This window comes from Macadamia integrifolia, chromosome 3, assembly GCF_013358625.1.
Source record: "Macadamia integrifolia cultivar HAES 741 chromosome 3, SCU_Mint_v3, whole genome shotgun sequence".
Taxonomy (NCBI): Eukaryota; Viridiplantae; Streptophyta; class Magnoliopsida; order Proteales; family Proteaceae; genus Macadamia; species Macadamia integrifolia.
The window spans coordinates 3,497,622-3,520,481 of record NC_056559.1 but is presented as its reverse complement, the minus strand read 5'-3'; the positions used below and the strand labels follow the sequence as shown (position 1 = coordinate 3,520,481).

Sequence of the window (22,860 nt, the reverse complement as noted above, 5' to 3'; positions counted from 1 at the left end):
AAAAAAAAAAAAAAAACCCATAAGGTGCCACTTCACATAAGGCGGAGCACTGCCTTACCATCTATAGACTGCATCAGCGCCAAGGCGCCGGTAAGGCGACGCCTTAAAACTATGCTATGGACACAGAACATGAAATCTTAGCAGTCAGGGCTAAGCTAATCAGGATAAGCTAAAACTTTTGACAATGGATCTGTTCTGTTTACATAACAGGTTTGAAATTTTTAAACAAAATCTGATCATTGGAATGTGAGATATATTCTAAAACAATCCTAAAATAATCCTAATGGTTTAAGGAATCCCAATAAACTGGACTAGAACTACAGTAGTCAATTAGAAGATTCCAGAGTCAAGATAAAATGAAATCTGAAGTTAATGAAGCTATATGATTGTATGTTTAACAAAATTTAACAAATCTTATAAGCAACAACGGGATCTGAAAACTATGAGCAAGAACGTTACAATCGTAGACTAGCTTTTTATAATAGATTTGATCTGAATCTCTATTAGCAGAATAAATGGAAGAATAAATAGATAGATAGAAGATAACAAGATAGGAATCCGACTAAGCCTCACCCAAAATCCACCAGGTATATTATTGAATTCACAGCAGCTTAATTTCAGAAAACTTAATAACTCTTTATATTGCTAAAATCGATGGGGAGGCCTAGAGGCCTTTACATATATATATTAACAGGATGATGTAGGAGGATACTTAGACAACTAGGATTCCTACAAATATTACCCATGTGGACAGAGGTAGACTCACTAGGGCTTAGAATGGGGTTGGGATTAATAGAGAACAACTCAATACATTAATTAGCATGCATGAATTAGAGGACTATTAAACAGAGTAGCAGCAATCAATACTAATCTAGAAAGAAAAGCATATAAACTACCTAGGCTTCAAGTGGGGAATATGAGAAAGGGAACATGGCAATATAATGTAGATAGGCACAAATCAATTCAAGAATTCAGAGAGTATGTATCATGCAGTATCATGCTCTTCCTTACATCAATCAACTACTAAAGAAATCAGCAGCATTCTTAATCACAGAAAATTGATTACGAAAACAGCAGTAGTATGTAAGTTCAGCAGGAGGAAAATATAAGAGCAACAGTAACAGGTTTGAACACAGCAGGATAATTCTAAAGGACAGCAGGAAATAATAATGGCTGGAACAGAGGTTAATTTCAGTCTTCAGTGGGATCAACAGGGAGGTAGTAAACAGTCAAGGAAGTGGGATGGGGGTGAGGATCTACTTACCTTAATGCTGTCCCGTTCTGAGGAGAAAAGGAGAGGTCGAAGTCCTCCCAAATAGAGGTGCAGCCCACCTTATTTGGTGAAGGGAAAACTCCAGTTTGTTGAAGGAGTGTTCAGCTGCATTCCGATGGGGCTTTATGCAACTGAGATGGTCTTCAATCGGTAGTATTCAGCAGCTGCAGTAGACGTGACAGTAACCAGAGAATAGATGCAGTGAAAGAGAGAAAGAGAATGGGAGGGCAAGTCGTGAGAGAGAGGGGAGGCGAGAAAGAGAGAGAAGATCGAGAATGAGAGATGAGAGAGAGAGATCGAGAGAGAGAGAGAGAGAGTTGTTGCCTTTTTTGCTTTCAATAATCATTCATTAAAAAAAAAAGTCGTGGCCAATGGCCTTACATAAGTAGGGAGATAATTACTAAAAAAAAGGAAAAAGGCCAACTAGGAAAATAATCTCACAATAAAAGAAGTTTCCTAAAACAAATAGGAATAATATTTGGTTTCCTACTTATCTCAAAGATCTAGACAAATAAGATACTAGAAAATAAGCTAATTAAATAACAAATCAGCAGTGTTGCCCACACAATCTTGGGTGATGGGAGAGAGAGAGAGAAAGAGGCCAGCGATAGGGCACGGCTGGTCGATTCTTCCTCCCTTCTTCCTTCCTTCTTCTCTTTTAGTTTCCTTCCATGAAAGCATCCTCCAGCCATAGTGAATGTGGCTGGTTCTTGCATCGGCGTCGCCGGTACACGTGGATGTCCCCATCACAGGAAGAATGGGATAATGCTTGTTTGTCTTTAATTGATCACAAAGTTCTCTATTTATAATATAGAATCATGATAGAGTCATGATAAGAGTACAAAACATGAATCATAAGGTAATTACAAGTATACCCCCTCCATCTAGCCACCCATTCTAAATAGGGTCAGTGGAGGGGGGACAGCCCCAATGTGCCCTTGTGGCACACTTATTCTTATTCTAACACTCACTCTCAAGTTAGTGCATAGATGTCACACATGCCCAACTTGACTAAACTAGATTGAAACAACTTTCCAACCAGTCCTTTAGTGAACACATCAGCTAGTTGATCACCAGATTTCACAAAAGGAACAAAAATCAAACCAGCATCCAACTTCTCTTTGATGAAGTGTCTGTCAATCTCCAAGTGTTTGGTTCGGTCATACTGTATTGGATTATGAGCAATACTGATAGCAGCCTAGTTATCACAGTAAAGCATCATAGGAAGATGAACATGCACAACAATATTATCCAAAAGTGTACGCAACCATGGTAACTCACAAACCCCTTGTACTATGGCACGAAATTCTGATTTAGCACTAGATCTAGCCACCACATTCTACTTCTTGCTGTGCCAATTGACAAGATTCCCCCTACAAAGGTACAATAACCAGAGATGGACATTCTATCAGGTGAACCAGCCTAATCAGCATCTATATAAGCTTCAACTCGGAGGTGATCATGAAGAGATAAGAGGATCCCTTTTCTTAGAGCTGACTTCAAATGGCATAAGATACACATATTTTTTTCCACATGAGGGGAATAGGGATCATGTATAAACTGACTAACCAAACTCACAGCCACAACAATATCAGGTCGTGTATGAAAGAGATATATCAGATTTCCTTCCAACCGTTGATAGCAAACTTTGTCAACTGGTTCACCCTCTTTTTCCTTAAGCAGGGTACTAGCTTCCATAGGAATATCAGAAGGGTGACAACCCAGCATACTTGTCACTGACAGCAGATTAAGAATGTTTGAGAGAATAAGATGCCTTTTGAAGAGTTGGCCACTTTAATCCCAAGAAAGTACCTTAACTTTCCAAGATCCTTTATCTCAAATTCTCTTCCCAGAAAACCCTTGAGATGATCAATCTCAGTACTATCATTTCTTGTTACGACAATGTCATCCATATAGACAATGAGCATGTAATTTTTTCACTAGAGCTCTTTATGAACAATGGCCAACATTACTCCACTTAAAACCCACAGATGACATAACCTTGTGAAATCTTCCAAACACGCTCTAGGTGACTGCTTCAAACCATAGAGAGCACGCTTCAACTTACAAACCTTGCCTTGAATTCTTGTGCTGGAGAAACCTAGTGAGATTTCCATATAAACTTCCTCATCGAGCTCTCCATGGAGGAAATCATTCTTTACAACAAGTTGCTGGAGTTCCGATCCTAGGTTCACAGCACATGAGAGTAACACTTGCATAGAGGTCAACTTGGCAACTGGTGCAAATGTGTCATAGTAGTCAATTCCACAAGTCTGAGTGAACCCTTTGTAAAGAGCCTTACCTTGTATCTGTCACTAGAACCGTCGATCTTCTATTTTACCATAAAAACCCACTGGCAGCCAACAGGTCTCTTCCCAGGTGGAAGTGTCATAAGTTCCCATGTAGCATTCCTTTTTAAGGCATTCATTTCTTCCTCCATTATGGCCTTCCATTTTTTTCTACAAGAGCTTCCTGCCAATTCTTGGGAACACAAGTAGATGAAAGAGGACAGAAAATCACGATAGGAGGGAGAAAAGGAATCATATGAAACAACATGAGATATAAGGTGTTAAGTACAAGTCCTAAAGCCTTTTCTTACAGCAATAGGTTGGTCAGAAGGAGAAATTACACCTGAAGTATGAGACTCGGTCGATTCTGGATCCAGGGTTGGCGAAGGGATGTGTAAAGGTGCTGTAGTAGTGGTGATGGTCTGAAGTTGCTTATTTCTGGTATGTCCCCTATGAAAAACTTGAAGAGTGGAGTCATCAATTTGTCTCTGGAATTCACCAATGGTTCTTTGAACTGGAGTCATCTCCCCCAAGTTGGAACAAGAGGTCCTATCCCTCACTGTCTTGTGGAGTATGAGGATCCTGAGGTGAAGATGATGGATATACTGGTGAAGGAAGCAGATTCAGAGTCATCAGTTCTTCACTAGTAATACCAGACTCCCCTTGAAGAGGTAACGATGAGTAGTAACCAACAAATTCATGAAACACATCTATTGTTACTATAATACGCTGGGTAGGAGGATGGTAACATTTGTATCCTTTCTGTATAAGAGAGTAACACAAAAAGATACACTTAGTACTTCGAGGTTCCAATTTTCCTAGTGAATGTCGATCCCTAGCATAGCAGGCACACCCAAAAGTCTTTGGAGGAACCAGGAAGGACGTAGTCCCTTGAAGAACCTCTATAGGAGTTCGAGAGTTGAGGACACAAGTCGGCATGTGATTGATTAAGTAGGCTATTGTGAGGACATCATCACTCCAATACGGAGATGGAACCTGCCTAGCAAACATTATGGCTCGAGCAATATCCAGCAAGTGCCTATTCTTACGTTTAGCCATCCCATTCTGAGCAGTAGTGTCAACACAACTTTTACTAAATGAAGAATCTCATGACTAGCTAGTTATTTTTGAAATTGACCCTCCACGTACTCTTTTTCATTATCATTACAAAGAATTTTCAGAGTTGTATTGAACTAAGTCTGAATCATTTTATGGAACCGCTGAAAACAACTGAACACTTCACTTTTGTGCTGCATCATGTAAATCCACGTAGGTCTAGAGTGACACTCAATGGACACAAACCATCTTTTCCCAGAAATAGATGTCCGACGAGACGGACCCCATATCTCAAAGTGAACCAAATGAAAAATGGAAGTGCTTCTTTTATTTAAAGGTAAATAACTGGAACAAGTTTGTTTAGCCAAGGTACATGCTTCATAAAAGAATTTTATCCCTAGTACATGATTTAACTAAAAGCGGAAATAAAAGAGATAAGGTCCCAATTGATGGGTGTCCCAAACGACAGCACCATTGACTCAATTTAGAAGACGCAGAATATAGCTAATGAGGAGCAGTTGATGTTGCAGCTGTAGGGAGACAACCATCATCAAACAAATAAAGGCCACCCTACACCCTACCACATCTAATCGTCTTCTCCGTTACCAGATCCTGAAAAATGCAATGGGAAGGAAAAAAGTTTACTTTACAGTTTAGGTCCTTAGTAAGACTACTAATGGATAGCAAATTAGTAGTAAAATTAGGGATATGTAAAACTGAAGACAAAGTTATAGAAGAACACTTAATAGAACCCTTTTCGGAGACAAATGATAGGGTGCCATCTGCTATCCTACCTTATCTTTGCCTGATGTAGGTAAATACTGGTGAAATAAACTAGAGGAACCGGCTATGTGATCAATGGCATCTGAGTCAATGACCCAGGGAGTGGAGACGATTGATGAACAATGACAGCCAAATAAAATACCTAAGTGAGAAAAATTAAAAATTGAGGGGACTGAATTGGTAGGAGTTGAGGAATTCGAAGCCTTGAGCATACGTCTGAAAGCCCGGAGTTCCTTTTGGGAGAATCTTATATCAGTTGCTGGTGGAGCGTCCACAGTCTCAGCCTGATGGGCTTTAGTTTTGGATCTACCCCGAGCACGCTTTGCCTCAAAATTAGCAGGTTTTCTATAGAGCTTCTAATAGCTGGCTTTGGTATGGTATAGCTTGTGGCAGTGTTCACATTTAAAAATCTCCCTGGTGGATCCAATCTATAGGGCTCACTTTTCAGTAGTACGAGTATGTAGCAGAGTTACGACAACATTCCTCTGTATAGGGAAGGGAGATTTGCTAAGTATTTGAACATGAATCTAATCATATTAGACATTCAAACCAACCAAGAAATCATACACCCTAATTTTATCCACTTGTTTGGCCTAAACAGTACTGTCATCAATATTTTTGGGATGATAATCTGCATAGTGGCCTAGTTCATACTACAGAGTTCGAAGTCTAGTATAATATTTGGATATAGAGAGATCCTGTTGGGTAGTGGTATGGACCTTCTTGTGATGATCAAATACCTGAGCATCATTCCCTAGTTGTCCATAAGTTTCCTTGCAGCAACCCAAATTTGAGAAGCAGTATCTAACATCATAAATCCTCGAGAAATAGATTGATGAATAGAACCAATCAAGTAAGCCATTACCAAAGAGTCATTAGTGACCCATTTATCCTGAGGGGTACCCTCATCAAAGGGTTTCATTAATTTCCTTGTAATGTGTCCAGTGAGACCTCTACCAGCAATAGAAAGATATGTAGATGTGGACCAAACGAGGTAATTAGTTCCATCCAATTTCACAGAGCTAGCCCCAAAAGGCATGTAGTCATTGCAAATTTGTCCATCAGACCCAGAGGTCACAGTAATTACTTCACACATGATTGAACTAGTAAAAAAATCGACAACAAGAGAGAAATACAAGATCTTCAAAACCAACTGTCAGAAAGTGTTTACACTTGGATCGAATTACCCAGTAAGGGTAGTGAGGCATTCCTCCAAATAATATCTGATTTTGATGAAGAACTATTGAGAGAGGCAAATTAGGGTTTCAGGAGAAAACTTTAATTATAAAAAAGATGGGAGATTTGATACAGAGACTTGGTAGATGGGGCCACAAGTCTAGTCGATCTCCTCTGCAATGGTGATGATGATCTCAAAAATTCAGCCAGTTCTAAAGAGGGAGTTCCAAAAATCGATTCAGTCAGGGTTTTGGAAGAAAACCCTGTTTTTGCACAAAATCGATTAGTGTAGATCTTCAATCTTGCAAGTGATGATGAGTCCTAGGTAGCTGTACTTGATCTTCAAGAGGTAGAGGTGTTCTTTAAAGATGAAAAAACCACACTCCCTAAAAGTAGAAGAATAAAAAATCGCAGAGGGTGAAGAACCCTAATTTTCTTGCAAGGGTTTTTGGTGTTTTATTTCACGAGGTAGGGTATAGGATGGCCATTAGATTCGTAGGAATCACCTCATTAGTGCTGCCCTATGGTAGATTAATGGGACAAAGGTAGGAGAAGATGGAGGCTAACAAAGGTGATGGAAGGGAGGTGCTAAAGGTCTGCGATTCTTGAAGGAGAAGGGATTGAAAACTGAAAACCTAGATCATAAATTAGGCTCTATACCATGTTAACAAGAATGGGAGAATGTTTATGTCTTTAACTGATCACACAAGTCCTCTATTTATAATGTAGAATCATGATAGAGGCATGATAGGAGTACAAACCAGAAATCATAAAGTAATTACAAGTATACCCCCATCTAGCCACCCGACTCTAAATAGGGTCGGTGGAGACAGAAAGCCCCAATGTGCCCCTGCGGCACACTTATTCTTATTCTAACAGTATATTTATAGTAGTCCACATATCATGATTGACTTGTGGAAGGACAAAAGTCAATACTAAACTGAAAGGGAAAACAAAAACAAACCTGATTAAAACTCTTCCAATTGACCACCCATTGGAGAGTTTTAATCTGAACCAAATACTTAAACAATGATAAAGAAAACAGAGCCAAATAGTGGAATTAAATTATCCTAGTCCATCCTAGCTAATGATAACAATTACAATAAAAAAATGACCACAAAATTGTTAGAAGGCCCCTACAATTTGGACTGAAGATTTTGTTATAGGTCACATGGACCCTTTGTACTGTGGGGGTAGGATTAAAGTATCGACCAAAATTAAGATACGTATCGGAGGGTATCGTATCGTATCGGAGATACGCTAAGATACGCTAAAGATACGCACATAAATGGATATGAAACACCTTTTTAAACACTTTTGCATAAAAAAATTGTTAAACAAAGCTATTGATAATATTTATTATGCATAAACACTAAATTGAGGGTATCGCACTAAGAATTCAAGGTTTGTAGTTGTCCCATAATTGTAAAATCCTTGTTCCCTACCTTGATTTCCACTTTATTTAGAGAGAAATATGGCTGGCAGCAACTTTGGAACAAAAACCCCTCAAGAAATCGTGTTTTCTGAAAAAATACCCATCTTGGCCATTATATGACCGTAGCGCACTGTATCGGTACATACCGATACTCACCGATACATACTGATCGATACATACCAATACTCATTGATACGTACTGATACTCATCGATACGTACCAATCGATACATACAAATACTCACTGATACATACCGAAATGTGTATTTCACCTCGATTTTGTATTTTTCATAGAGTATCAATACGTATCGATAGTGTATTGGTGTATATCGGTATGTATCGTAAGATATATATTGATACGAAAGGATTTTAAAAATTCCATGTATCGTATTGGTTGGCTAAATTTAAGATACGTATTAGAAAGTATCGTATCGGTATCGGAGATACTTTCAACCACGTACAAAGGGTACATGTGTGAGTTGATGGCATCTCCTGGATGCCTTGACTCACTCTATATTTGTTTCCTATTAGTATCCTCGCATTTTTGGTTGTGAGTGTTTTGTTCATATTTTCCAACCCCAAGTTAATAAATTATCTCCTCGGGCTGTTAAATGTTTATTTCTTGGTTATTATCGAACCCAAAAAGGGTATAAGTGTTCTAATCCTATTTCTCATCGACAATTTGTCAGTGCTGATGTTACTTTCTATGAAAGTACTCATTATTCTCCTTCTATTCCACCATTAACATTGTTTACAGCTCCTAATGGACCACCTATTTGGTTCTTGTATCTCTTTCCGATGAGCCTACTCTTCCCTCACAAGTGTATCAATGGCATCGGAAGATTGTGCCGCCATCCTCCACCACCAATCCTGCTCTGCCTATTGACCAACCTGATCCTCACACTGCAGGTCCTTCTGACTAACCCATTGCCCTTCGAAAAGGTATGCGTTATTGTACTAAAAAATCATTGGCGGCCTATCCTATTGAAAGTTATGTGTCTATTTCTCATCATCCATCTTCTTTTCATAATCTTGCTTTTTCTTTGTCCACTAACTCAATTCCTAAATCCCATTATGAGACCTTGTCTTAACCTGGGCGGAATGTAACTACGTATATTGAAATGGATGCACTGTTATCTCGTCAAACATGGACTCTTGTGGATTTACCTCTTGGTAAGCATCTTGTGCAGTGTCGATGGGTGTACACTATTAAGTATAATCCTGATGGTTTTGTTGAGCATCTTAAAGCACGATTGGTGGCCAAAAGAAATACTTAGACCTATGGTGTGGACTATTCTGAAACATTCTCTCCAGTGGCATGGTGGAACTCCTTTTGGGTTTTTATTTCTCTTGCTGTCAATCTCGATTGGCCTCTATCTACTGGATATCAAAAGTGATTTTTAACATGATGATCTTCAAGAAGTTTATATGGAGGGTTTTTAATATGATGATCTTCAAGAAGTGAACAACCTCTAGAGTATGTCGATCAAGGGGAGAAACTGGTAGAGTATGCAAACTTCACAAAGACATTTATGGGTTGAAGCAATCACCACGGGTGTGATTTGAAAATTTTAGTTCTATTGTTCTTCGTTGTGGGTTCTCACAATGTTTTTCTAATCATTCGGTGTTTGTTCGGCACCAAAAGTCCAAGATTGTTGTTCTTGTTGTTTACATGGATGATATCATTATATCCGAAAACAATGATGATATCATTATATCCGGCAACAATGATGCTGATATTACTGAAGTTAAATCTTATCTCCATCAGCATTTCCAAATGAAGGACTTGGGATCCCTCCGGTATTTTCTTGGCATTGGAGTAAGAAAGGGTTAGCTTATCCCAAAGGAAATATGTTCTTGATCTCCTATCTGATACGGGGTTGTTGGCCTCCAAACCGGTTGATACTCCTATGGACCCTTATCAAAAGTTTGGGATTACTGATGGTGAAAACTTTGAAGACAAACACCGATATAGGGGATTAGTGGAAAAACTTATTTACCTCACTGTCACTAGACCGGACATATCATTTGCCATTGGAGTGGTTAGTCAACACATGCAATCTCCCAAGAAGATACATTGGGAGGCAGTCTGTCGTGTTTTAAAGTTTTGAAAGGAGCTCTAGGGAAGGGGCTTGTCTATCATCCCCATCAAAGTGTTGATTTGATTGGCTTCTCTAATGCTGATTGGCCTGGTGCTGATGGTGACAATAGATCAACCACCGGTAATTGCACATTTGCGGGTGGTAATCTTGTTACTTGGGGAAGTAAAAAACAACCTACGTTTGCTAGGTCTAGTTTTGAAGCCGAGTATCGAGCCATGGATTATACTGCAGCTAACTTGATGTGGTTAAAATCATTACTTCATAAGTTGGGTTTTCCAGTCACTCAACCTCTGAAGATGTTCTGTGATAATCAGGCGGCTATCTATATTGCAAGTAATCCTATTTTTAATGAGCGTACTAAATACATTGAAGTGGACTGTCATTTTGTGCGTAATTTCGCCATGAAGAAGTTGATCACCACTCCATTCATTGCTTCCTCTGACTAACTCGATGATATGTTTACCAAGCCCTTGTTTGGTCCTGCCTTCAGAAAAGGATGCTCCAAGCTGGTGGCTGATCTATATGCTCTAGCTTGAGGGGGAGTGTTAAAGGATGTCATATGGACCCTTTGTACCGTGGGGGTCCAAAGGATACGCGTGAGTTGATGGCATCCCTTGGATGCCTTGGCTCCCACTCTATATTTGTTTCCTATTAATACTAGGATTCTATTCTAAGTTTAATTCCTAGTTAAGGTAGATTACTTATTCTCGTTTTTTTTACCTGAAAAAATTTTAGTTATAAAACAGAAAGGTAAGGGAGACTGCTGGTCATGATTCTGTGAACCAGCAGTCTAGGTTCTCTCCACTTCTTCTCTTCTTCATCCTTTTCTCTTGGGATTGCTCGGTGTTTGTTTTGCATATTGTTACAGATTTGAAAATAAGATTGGTGTCTTTCTCTTCTGGTATTGCTACTGGTACCTTCTGTCTACATCAGGACATATAATCAAAGGCAATGTAGGTTACAACAATGTTCAACGAGAACATGAATTTTGAAAAAGGAATAGCACACAAGATGTGATTCTTTTGGCATAAGTCTTTTGTTTGTTGATATACATTGTTACCGCCCCTTACTCAACAGCTCGAGCTTTTAAGATAAGCAGTTGTAACATGGTATCAGATCACTAGACCTAATATTAATGATATATTCATGTACGACAACCCAAAAGAGGGGCCACATGTCACGTGTTAATGTAGACCTAGGTTGAAAATTCGAACCAGCTCACAACTGCAGGATTTTTTTAATTAAAGATCAACGATAAAGCAGCCCAACAATTGCACAGGAAATCAGACTAGAAGAAATTCAGACAAAGCTATAGCAAGTTATCGATTTCAACTAGTTAGGGCTTCTTAGGTCAGATCAGTATATGATCAAAGAGAGACTATCAAGGACTGAAATAAGCTTCAAATGATCCATCAGACATGCACTAAATCACAGAGGATCACTGAGATCAGATTAAGAAAAGAATTCCTATCGATTTCAGAGATAGGCTGAGAAAAGCACTAAAAAAACTGAATCTGGGAGATTTAAAATATCTCTTAGATGGCTGGTCAGAATGACCAGACCTTCTGGTCGAGTGGAGGTCCAGATGGGAGGAAGACTCGATGTTTCAGCCAATTCTGATGGCTGAAATTGCTTCAGGCAATCAGCAACCAAAATAGAAAGTTTTCAGATTTCTGAACAGAAGTGCGCTTGTGAATACCCAGTTCGATAATCAGCAGTAGAATACATGAGGAAGCGTGCAAAGAGAAGAGGAATCCTTGAAGATGAAGATAACTTGAAGAAGAGGACCTTTTGGGCTTCACACCGCAAAGAGTCACCCAGATCATACACCAGCTCCACAAGCTTGATCAGAAGAGACAAGACTAGTTCTCAGCAGAGAAAACCATAGCAGCAGCCGTCCTTGTTTGTGTGTAAAATCGGGGGAGCTTTAAAAGCCTCCTCTTCTCTATTTATAATGACTATTTGAGGGGGGGGGGAATTATATAGTAACAGGTTTTTTAAAAGGAAACCACAAATAAACTCCTAAAACTGAAAATAGAAACTAAACAAAAAAGGAAACTAGTTGGCTCTTACGAAAGATAACTAACTTGATTTAACTTGGGTCAACTGGCTAACCCAAACTGAACCATAATGAAATAAAAGGAAAGAAATATAAATAACCACCTATCCTGGTTGACACCCCTTTTCTTTCTCCTTTCATATGTCTTCATTGCTACATCAACTCTCCCTGGCTTGAAAGCGTCCGTATCTGACAAATGGGTGATGGACATATAGCGCTCATACAAGCCAAGATCAAGTCTTTTGAAATCATCAGCATGGATGCATTTACTATCAACATGAGGACAACCTTTCCATTTGACAAAGAATGTATGATAGCCAATACCGTGGCGGGTAGTCTTGTAGTTATCATCCAGACCTCTTCAATGGCATCAATGGTGGTTGGCTTGAGTTGGGGTAGCCACAACATTTGCTATGTATCTCCATCGTCTGAATGATGCCCAATATAAAGATGTATATCAGCCATGTCGAACACATTGTTTATGGTCATAACATTGGGCAACTCGAGCACATAAGCATTAGGTCCTACTCGTTTCAGCACCTTGTAGAGACCCATCTTCCTTGGGTGGAGTTTCGTATTGACACCTGTTTGGAACCGTTCGGGATTGACGCGTATCATCACCATATCACCCGGTTTAAACTCCACATAACGCCGATGACGATCAGCTGAAGCCTTGTACACTTCATTGTTCAAAGGAATTCATTGTCGAACGTCGGCATGCACCTCAGTAATATAGCACAAGAACTCGTTAGCCTCAATGCTCACTCTAGCTTAGGGTCAGAGTGATGCAAGATCAATAGGTCAATTTGGTTGAACTCCAAGCAAGATCTCAAAGGGAGTATGACCCATTGTCCAGTTCACGGAACTGTTGTAAGCAAATTCAGCAATGTCAATGATGGAAATCCACATCTTCTCATAATCTTGAACCAAACATCTCAACAAATTTCCCAAGCTTCTATTCACTCCATCTGTCTGTCAGTCGGTGGGTAAAATGCGCTTGAAAACATCAGCTTTGTATTTGTATTCAGCCACAATGTCTTCCAAAAGTAGCTCATAAACTTGGCGTCACGATCGGAGACAATACAATTAGGCAGCCCATGTAGTCGCACTACTTCCATAAAGAATAGCTTCGCAACCTGATATAGATCAAAAGTCTTGCGACAAGGTATAAAGTGGGCCATCTTAGAGGAGCAATCCACTACCACCATAATGGAATCATGGTTCTACCCGATTGGATATTTTGACCTAATCTGTCCTATTTTTTTAGATCGATAAAAGGGTGTGCTTTGTTTCTGATTTCTCATTTCTATGATGATTGTTCATGTTCTATGATTTGTTCTAATCCTATTTCAGCATCTGAGCTTCCCTTTTACAGTTGGTTATATTCTGACCACAGAAACCCTAGAGTTTGGACCGATACTCTTGATTCCCAGATCTATTTTCCCCATTTATTTCTGATCAGCTGTGTTGTTGTCCTATCTTATTTGGGACTGTTCTTTGATTAGATCCTGTACTATTGGGACTTGGTTTGACTTGTCAACCTAAATCTACATTAAGGGGAGAGCCCATTGATCCTCCACAAATTGTTTGAAGTCTGGATGGGAAATCCATATCTGTTGGAATTCAAAGGAAGACACTCTAGGAATCACAACTTCAATACATTCAACCCAGATCGGTGCATGATCTGATCCTATCCGATTAAGATGGTGAACCCTACACTAGGGAGCAAAGCTGGCCATAGACAATTGAAAAGGGGCCCGGTGTAGACGAGCAACCAACCATGACTAACCTGATTATTGGCCTAAGTGAACGCGTCACCTTCATAGCCCGCATCAATCAATGCAACATCATCCACAAACCTTCCAAAGTCCTCCAACGATTGGGAACAAGGGGGTCTCCCTCCAGTCTTCTTAGAATGTGCAAGAATAGCATTGAAATCCTCACATATGGCCCAAGGAATAGAGACATTCTTTGAAAACTGTAGTGCACTGCTCTCTAAACCCAGTTTATTGTCCGGTTGGTTCGGTTTGGTCATGCAGGGTCCGAACCGGCAAGGGTTGATGTGGGTGCCTTATGGTATATGATAGCAAGGGTGACTTCGAATGTGGGGTGGTCGGACATATTCGAGCCAGTGTCCGATGCGGTTCGCACGCCTAAGCCATGCCCTTGCACATATCATAAGGCTATATACGAGTAGGGGAGGTATGTTGTCGTATTAGATGATGGGAATTTGGTTCACGACAAGTGGTGGGAGTGAAATACGCGTTGAGAATCCATTTCCCACCGAAATTCAGCAAGGTTGGCCATGTTTTGGCCAACAGGTGGGTGATCACAGGTGGGTACGACCCTCCCGTGGAACCCACCTATAGGGGAAATGTGGGTCTCAGCAAGCCCAACTTGGGTGATCACGTGCGTTTCGAGTTCCCGGTCGTAGTGGGGTCATATGTGTCCGATACTTCCAACTACTTCACTCGGCATCGCAGTTTAATGCGATTCGGGCCATAAGGTGTTAAAGTCAAACACACCCTAGTAGATTTATGACCCAACTATAAATAGCATTTACTCTTCTCCCATTTATTGTTCAGAAAGGTTGGTGGAGAGGAGTAAAGAGGAGAGAGAAGAAGGAAGAGAAGGGAAGAAAGTGTGGGGGAAAGTGTTCCCCGCTCGTTGCCAACACCGGGAGGGTGATTGGAACCTTGAGAGCTGCGATTCGAGGTAGGTAAGTGTAAAATCCCTTGAATCTTGTGAAACCCTCTTGTGTGGTCCAATCAAAGAGTTAAGAGAGAGTCTATGTGTTGTCTTTGAAGGTTTTAAAGAAGGAACAAACAAGATATGGAAGCATTTAAGTGATATCTTGAGTTGGAGGAGGAATCTTAGGTTTTGGGGTTTTCCTGAGCATGAAGGTATGATTTGTTCCCAAATCTTGATTTGAACTTAGATCTATGTTGTATTTATGTTGATGAAGTATTAAATGTGTGGAAAATGTGAAGGAATCAACCCTCCGGGTTCCTATAAGGCGGGGTGAAGAAAGGAAATAGGACAGCAAGAACCCGCTGGACACTGGTGGGTGGCACCGGCTGGTAGCCAAACCCACCAGTGAGAGCCACCAGTCTTGCCTGGGCCTCGAAGGGTACCGGCAGGTAGGACCCGCCAATGTGCTCTAGGTGTTGCCTGCATGGGTGGCTTGCACAGGTGGGTCCTTCTAGCCACCTGTGGTCCAATGAGCTCCATCCGAGCTCAAACTTCATCGACAGCCTCCTTTGCGTTATTAATACGTTGTGACCATGTCTTTCATTGTTTTATGGCCCCAGAACAAACGTATTCTGAGCTTCCTTTCTATGTTAGGTTTTGTGACCTCGTCTTCGCACGTCGGATCTCACTCGTACCGAGTGTGCACAACTTGTACGTTAATAGGTAAGTGGGAAGAGGACGTTGATCTTATTTTGAAGTGTTTACTGGATCATATTCATTTTGTACTTCATTTTGCCATTTATGCATGCCATCTTCATGCAGTCTCATTTACTGCAAGATGCATGTATGAATTATTATGTTGTATCTTTAAAATTTCTAACACCTGTTATTTGCTTTGAATTATGAGCATGGATTATTTAAATTATTGGATGGTGATGGATTGTTGGATATGTGATTAATTTCTAGATTAGAAGCCGTAGTCGGTTTGGAAACGAATGGGACGCAGATGCACTATGTAGTCATACTATCTTGACATTCCCTCGTGCTACGACCCTTCCCAACAGGGGTTTAGATGTTGGGTTATCACCGGGGGGAAGCATCGGTCGCGGACCGCCGTGGTGGTTAGAATACACCTGGCTGATCATTAAAACAATTAGAAACCTTGGTGATATATTCAGAGGGCCGAGCGTACTGCATTTATTTTCTACTGTGGTTCTGCCATAATTTACTTTTCCGAGTACTCACGGCCGACCCTCTCCTACAACCCTATAGGTGTATCACAGGATGGAGAACATGACTCGTACCCGGGGCATACACGCACGGTGGATGTGAGTAGCACGTAGCCTATGACTTAGCACTATTGTTTAGGCTATTCGGCCTAAAATAAATTGCATGCATATATGATCATTTGAAATGTGGCTGCTTGTTTGTGTCTTTCTTTCCATATACTGAGCTAGTGAACTCACCCCTTGTATATACACCTTTTTAGATGATTTTGCAGGTTTTGCCGTGGAGGAGCAAGAGCCGGGGCCCACTGACAAGTTCCCGGTAGGGGACTGGTGGGTTCCAGAAGGTTTCGGGCATGGTGCCAGGTGCACGTGCGAGGGCTGCGTCACAAGGCAACAGTTGCAATTTCCGATCATCACCTTTTTTATTCTTTTGATGTATTCCCCTTTTGTGCTCTAGATATTTAAATTGTTGTTTTCTTGTGTAATTATCATGCCTGTAGGCCCACATGTATATATATACTATGTATAACAATTTGGGTATCAAGAGTAGTGGGGAAATTTACAAATATACGTGATAAGTCTTCCGCTGAATTATCTAATTATACTTTCATATCCTGTGGTGCATGTTGTTTTGTGGTTTACTGCATCAGATGACCCTGGTGATTCTTGGGTTACCCGGAGGTAATCCGGTCACTGGTCCGGTTTTATGTGAACAGGGCGTGACAAAAACTCAGTGAGACACTCCCACATCAACCTCCTCTCCATGAAGGAGCATAAAGCATGACCAAAAGTTTATAACAATTTTTTTTTTTTTCGTGGACAAATCCATGCATGTCAGAGTGACATATTGAGTATGGTCTTCAACAACCTCAACCTGGAATTTATTCCTCCTAAAAAAATCAAAATCCTCTCACCACCATTCATGCCATTAGAATACCACACGTCTATACTAATTTTCCTCATAATCATTAGAGCTTTCAGTAAAAGAATTTTTGGCTCTGTTATAGCTACAATATCAATCTTAGAAGTTAAGAATAGACTTTAAATGCCTCACTGAAGGATTATTTCCAATACCACAAATATTCCAAAATAAATGTTCCAGTAAACAATGTGGGGTCTGTGACGAGAAGGGTCCATTGACCTTGTAAACTGATGTTGCACTAATACATTTGGAGAGGGAACCTGGGCGTCCTCTACCTCCTCATGTCGAGATCCCTCCCTACAGTTTGCAAAAGTAATAGTCATTCGTAAAGGAAGAACGGAGCTGAAAGCCTTCAAACTGTCCACAACAGCAATCCACTCCGATGTGCATTCTCTAAAACCCACCAACTACCAATCATCCCTGGTAGTATCCACCCCGACTAATCTCCAACCTCTACGACCAAGCCTAGAATCTACAGAGCACATTTTATAATCCTCTTACTCCCGATTGCATAAAATTGCTCACCATCGATGGACAATTCAATTACAAGTTCCCCTCTTCAACGTCAATCGACCCACAATCGGAGGCCAATTCAAGAACCTCACATGTCTCTTACCTTATTTCCTTCAAAAGAGTGTTGAAGCATCTACCTGTTGGCCTCCAAAATTTATTCGAGATTGCGGGAACAAAGGCCTGAGAGTCCTCGTGACCAAAGCCATACACGTTGTCCATCTAAGCCTCCCACCCTCATTAGGGTTAAATTTATGAGCTGCAACCCTTGAAACATTTGCCAATGGTCTCCTTGCAGTAAACATCATGTTATCATCCCCCATTCGAGCAAATTCTTCCACCATCTCCCTTGCAATACCAACAATTGTCTCCAGCACCCCCATATCAACCCTAATAGCATTCATTGCATTCCCCTGGAATGTGAACTTCTGCACAACCATTCAAATGGGATTGCACTCAACATCCCTTGGCCTCTCTGGCACGGCGGCATGAGCAAAGACCAACGTGCCAATCTCTTTCATAACTTTTCAACAAGAATCAATACCATACCCAAGTTTCGAACAAGCAGAACAAAGGCATTCTTTCATAAATAACCTTTTGGGAAAAAACCATTAGCGCCACACCCAATCCATATATGATCGGGATGATCATCCTTAAGATCGATTTCTACACATGCTCAAGCCACCACCATCCTTGTACATCCCGGCGTTGCACCATCCACCCATAAAACTCGCCAACCGCTTCTGCCACAGATAGAAAAAATTCCCCTGGTAAAAGCTTTACGGGAGAGCTCAAGAACTAAAGAAACTAAAATGGAATTTTAAAATAACACCAGTGCTATTTGAAATGATATGAAAAGTTGTAACAAAAGTCAAAAGAGTACACACAAAAAAGGAGGTTTCCAAGAACCTCAAGATAAAAGACATCAATCTTACAAAATGACAAAATTCTAATAGTCGTCAGACTACAAGAAACAAGAAACTTTAGAAAGTTATATGAAATGTTTATAAAACCAAAATTAGATATGTAATTCAGTATCAATGGTCCATAACAAACATGATACGTCTTGCAAACCTATTTAGGTTATAGAGATTGAAAGGATGAAAATATGAAAGCAGATGAACATAAAAAAAGTATGATCAATTTATGTGCACCTAATGACAATAATACCTTCACTTGCTTCACATAGGGAATAGGAACAATGAATTCGCCAACATCCAAGTCACCAATAGATCTTGAAAGACACAAGCCACCTGGCCAACATCTCAGAGGGCCAATCTGAAAAAATGGACTTTTCACACAAATTAAACAGCCTCACTTGAAAGATAAAAATCATGTCCTATTAAGTGAAAAAAAAACACATCTACAAAACATAGAGGAAATTATAAAAGCAGAATTTAAAAAGATGCTCATATAGATAATTTACTATTGCTAACCATTTGACAGCATGTAGTTGCAAGGACAAGTAACATTTCAACTCCTTGTTTTATTCATTTGGAATGGCAAACTGTTTCAAAATTATTTAATTCATATCTTTCAAATGCGTAATTCTAGTGAGTGCTTACTTGTGGGACATTGACAGCACACTCCCAAAGCCTCCGTCAAATCAACATGCTTAACTGTGATACTACTTATTGCGATAGTAGTGATACCCAAGCCCTAACTTACCTTGTATTATTGACCACAGATTAACTACCGGGGGTTGACGGTACATGTGACTAATGGGTAGCAGCAGTTTTCTTCTGAGGGAAGAAACGATCCCACATGCAAGTGTTACTCGTGTCGGAAGAATTGGAAAGGGTTTAAGCCACCAAGGAAGTCTGGGTAAGTTTTCGGCCATTGAGGGGATTCACCCAAATTTAGGTAGTAAAATACCCTTAGACATTGCATACAAACTTATACAAGACCCCATTAGTCAGCAGTACAGTACACTGGGGAAATTCCAACTGAAGTGTGCAGATTTTACCAAAACGGTTGATGACCACCGGTGGGTCACCATCAACCGGTGAGCATCCACCGGTGGGATTGTTTTGATACAATGGGTCAATTACCCATGGGGCCTGAGTCTTCGCAGCCATGTACTCCATATCACTTCCAATAGTCTGTACAACTCATAATAGAGTGGATTAATACATCAGCTCACTTGGAAGTGGGCCCACATGTGCCACATGGAGAATTAACCCCTTGAATGAGGAATGGCATTCTTTTACCAAACAGACCTTAGTAGGATGTGGTTATGTATATAAAGTGCAAGGATTAAAGTATCGGTATCGGTCGCCGTATCGGTCGGCCAAAATTAAGATACGTATCGGAGTGTATCATATCGTATCGGAGATACGCTAAAGATAAACACATAAAATGGATAGGAAACATTTTTTTTAAACACTTTTGCATAAAGAATTTGTAAAAAAAAGCTATTGATAACGTGTATTATGCATAAACATTAAATTGAGGGTATCGCACTAAGAATTCAAGGTTTGTAGTTGTCCCATAAATGTAAAATCCTTGTTTTCAACCTTGAATTCTACTTTAGTTTGAGAGAAATATGGCTAGCAACAACTTTGGAACAAAAACCCCTCAAAAAATCGTGTTTTCTGAAAAATTACCATCTTGACCATTATATGATCGTAGCGCACTGTATCAATACATACCGATACGTACCGATCGATACATACCGATACTCACCGATACATACCAATCAATACATACCGAAACGTACATTTCACTTCGATTTTATATTTTTCATAGAGTCGTATCGATGCATATCGTATCGTATCGATGTGTATTAGTGGTGTATTGATGCATATCGGTATGTATTATAGGATATATATTGATACGAAAGGATTTTAAAAATTCCATGTATTGTATCGATGTGTATCTTATCGGTCAGCTAAATTTAAGATACGTATCGGTATCGGAGATACTTTAAACCATGATAAAGTGTTAAATAAAATCATTTGCTTCATTTCACAATTGAAGAAGGAAGGAGAAGAAGAGAAAGGAAAAGAAGAAAGGAGAGGAAGAGAAAGAAGGGATTTTGAGCTAGACGAGGAGTTTATCATCTACACACTCAAATCCTACATAAATGGTGGGTGGATGTTCATCTCTCTCTATTTCACTTCTATAATGTAAAACTGAACCTTACCCACTCAAGTACTGGTTGATCAGCTAAATTATAGTTTTAATTGAACAAGAGTTTGGGTTAAGGATTTGCTAGAATCCACCTCCTACGCTACGACAGTGAACCCCATAACCTGAATTAAGGAATCATAACTAATACCCTCTCTTCAATGGGTTTTAATTGAACTGAGAACTCCCAAATTGGATTGTGGGGCTGTCTCTGATGGATATAAGTACAAAACTATAATTCCAGCTGAAACCTGCTATCTGCTGTATGCAAATTGACTGCCTGCATACAGATCATGCAATGGTCACCAACCTAAGTAGGTAGATGCATCTAAACTAGGCTATTTGGGATGATAGTATGATGAATGATGATCATCATACAGTGGAAATTGTTGGTGAGTGCAGAAACTAAAACTGACCCAGAGGGTTAGAGGAGAAGATCTAGCAAAAATCCCAGAAATTTAACCTCACCGGTTGATGAACACCGGTGGATGATCACCAGCCAGTGACCATCAACTGGTGGACATTTCTGCAGAACGAGAGGCTTTGGTTCATCAACCGGTCAGCCCACCGGTGGGTCATCAGCATCAACCCATGAACCTTCTGAAAGGTGATTTTCAAGTCAATTCTGAACAATGATTTGACTTATAGGGAGACCAATGCAAAACTTGATTTTCTAAGACATGTCTAAATTATTTGAATAGAACCATCAAACAGTGAGGCTTCGCAGTACAGGATTGTCGATTGTATTCACCTCATCAAGACGAATGGTGAGTGGGTGTTTGATTTATTTTGCGGAGTGTTTCTAATACTTCGATTTTTGTGTATGAACAAATTGTTGTGCATTTTATTTATTGTTACCTTATATACTATATCTGAGTTAGTGTGTGTGAATGTGTGTGTGCATGACCGCTTGTACAGTGTGTAGGTGTTTACAGTGTGTGTGTGTGTGTGTGATGGTTGTGGTGGAATGCCGGTAGCCGAGGTTGGTTCCGGCACCGTATTCCAATTTGTGACTTGGGATGAATGATTGATGTCTGGTGCACCCATAGTAGTATGCATAAAGTTAGGTTAACAACCCGGGTGCTACAACCCCTTGCCAACAGGGGAAAGGTATTGGCTAATCCCACCTATGGTAGGTGTGATGATCCAATCCCGGAATACCACGTCCGCGGTACGATGTGTTTGTTACCGGAGGCAGACACTGCCCGACGTGGCCGATAGCAATTCCAATGTCGTGGCAAACTAAGGGTTATTAATAGGGGGCATCCTGGGCAACCGAAGTGCGCATATAGGGACCAGTATGCTCATAACTCGCAACTAGCTTGTATCGTTGGGTGACCGATGGCAAATTTTGGGACCAGGGATACCATCTATGTTGCAGTAACACTAATACAACTTAGATTGTGACTAAGTTGTGTGATTAAAATGGAATCATGTTGCATCATTTAATTTTGGTTGATAATTCTTTGCATCATGTTGGATGCGACTGCTTTCCTGCTCCCACCCCTCACTGGGATTTGTGAGCTCATCCCATTTGTTGTGTGCCTTTTAGATGGTGACGCAGGTATTCAGTCAGCTGCTAGTGTGGAGACACCAGCTATGATGGCCGAGGAGTTGGGGGCACAAGAGTTCGAGGAGCACAATCAGGACTGTGATCAGGACTGTGCGTGCAATGACTATGCTTATGGAGCACCTTGACGATGATCAAGATCATTTCCTTTTTAATTCTTTTGTGTAGATATGATGTATATAGTGGATGAATATGTATGTACGATACGTTTTGACACTCTACAGATTTTGTGATATTTACATTACAAATCAGTAGATGATCACCAGCTGTGTTTATATTTACAATCCATATGTCTTAATGGATTTTAGTTAATTTCATAATTGTGGCATTAAGGTACTACATTGTTGATCCTGGCAGGATTGATAGGACATAGAGGTACATCCAGGTCACAGGAATTCATGTATGTGAAGGTGGGGTGTGACAATAGTAACTCTACCATCAAAACAAATATTTGACTCATTAAGTCTTATCTTTGTCTTTCATAAGGCTACAATATTTTTTTACTAAATCACTGCAATGTATTTTTGTTTGAGAGTGGGTCAGTACTTTGGATGTCCTGCATATATCTATAGAAGGAAGATGAATAGATAAAGAGGCTCTCTTTTCTTTCTTTTTCCTTTTTTTTTTTTTTTTTTTTT

The 22,860-nt window shown here is 40.1% G+C and overlaps 1 protein-coding gene across 2 annotated transcripts in view; it reads right to left on the bottom strand.

Annotated features, from left to right (window-relative positions):
• The window catches only part of LOC122073955 (probable protein phosphatase 2C 12), a 56,791-nt gene that overhangs the window by 4,173 nt on the left and 29,758 nt on the right, over positions 1-22,860 (bottom strand). For both annotated transcript variants that reach the window (XM_042638690.1, XM_042638691.1), the window contains one exon: positions 18,694-18,801. In XM_042638690.1, coding sequence (XP_042494624.1) covers positions 18,694-18,801 — 108 coding nt within the window. The remainder of the gene's footprint in view (positions 1-18,693; positions 18,802-22,860) is intronic.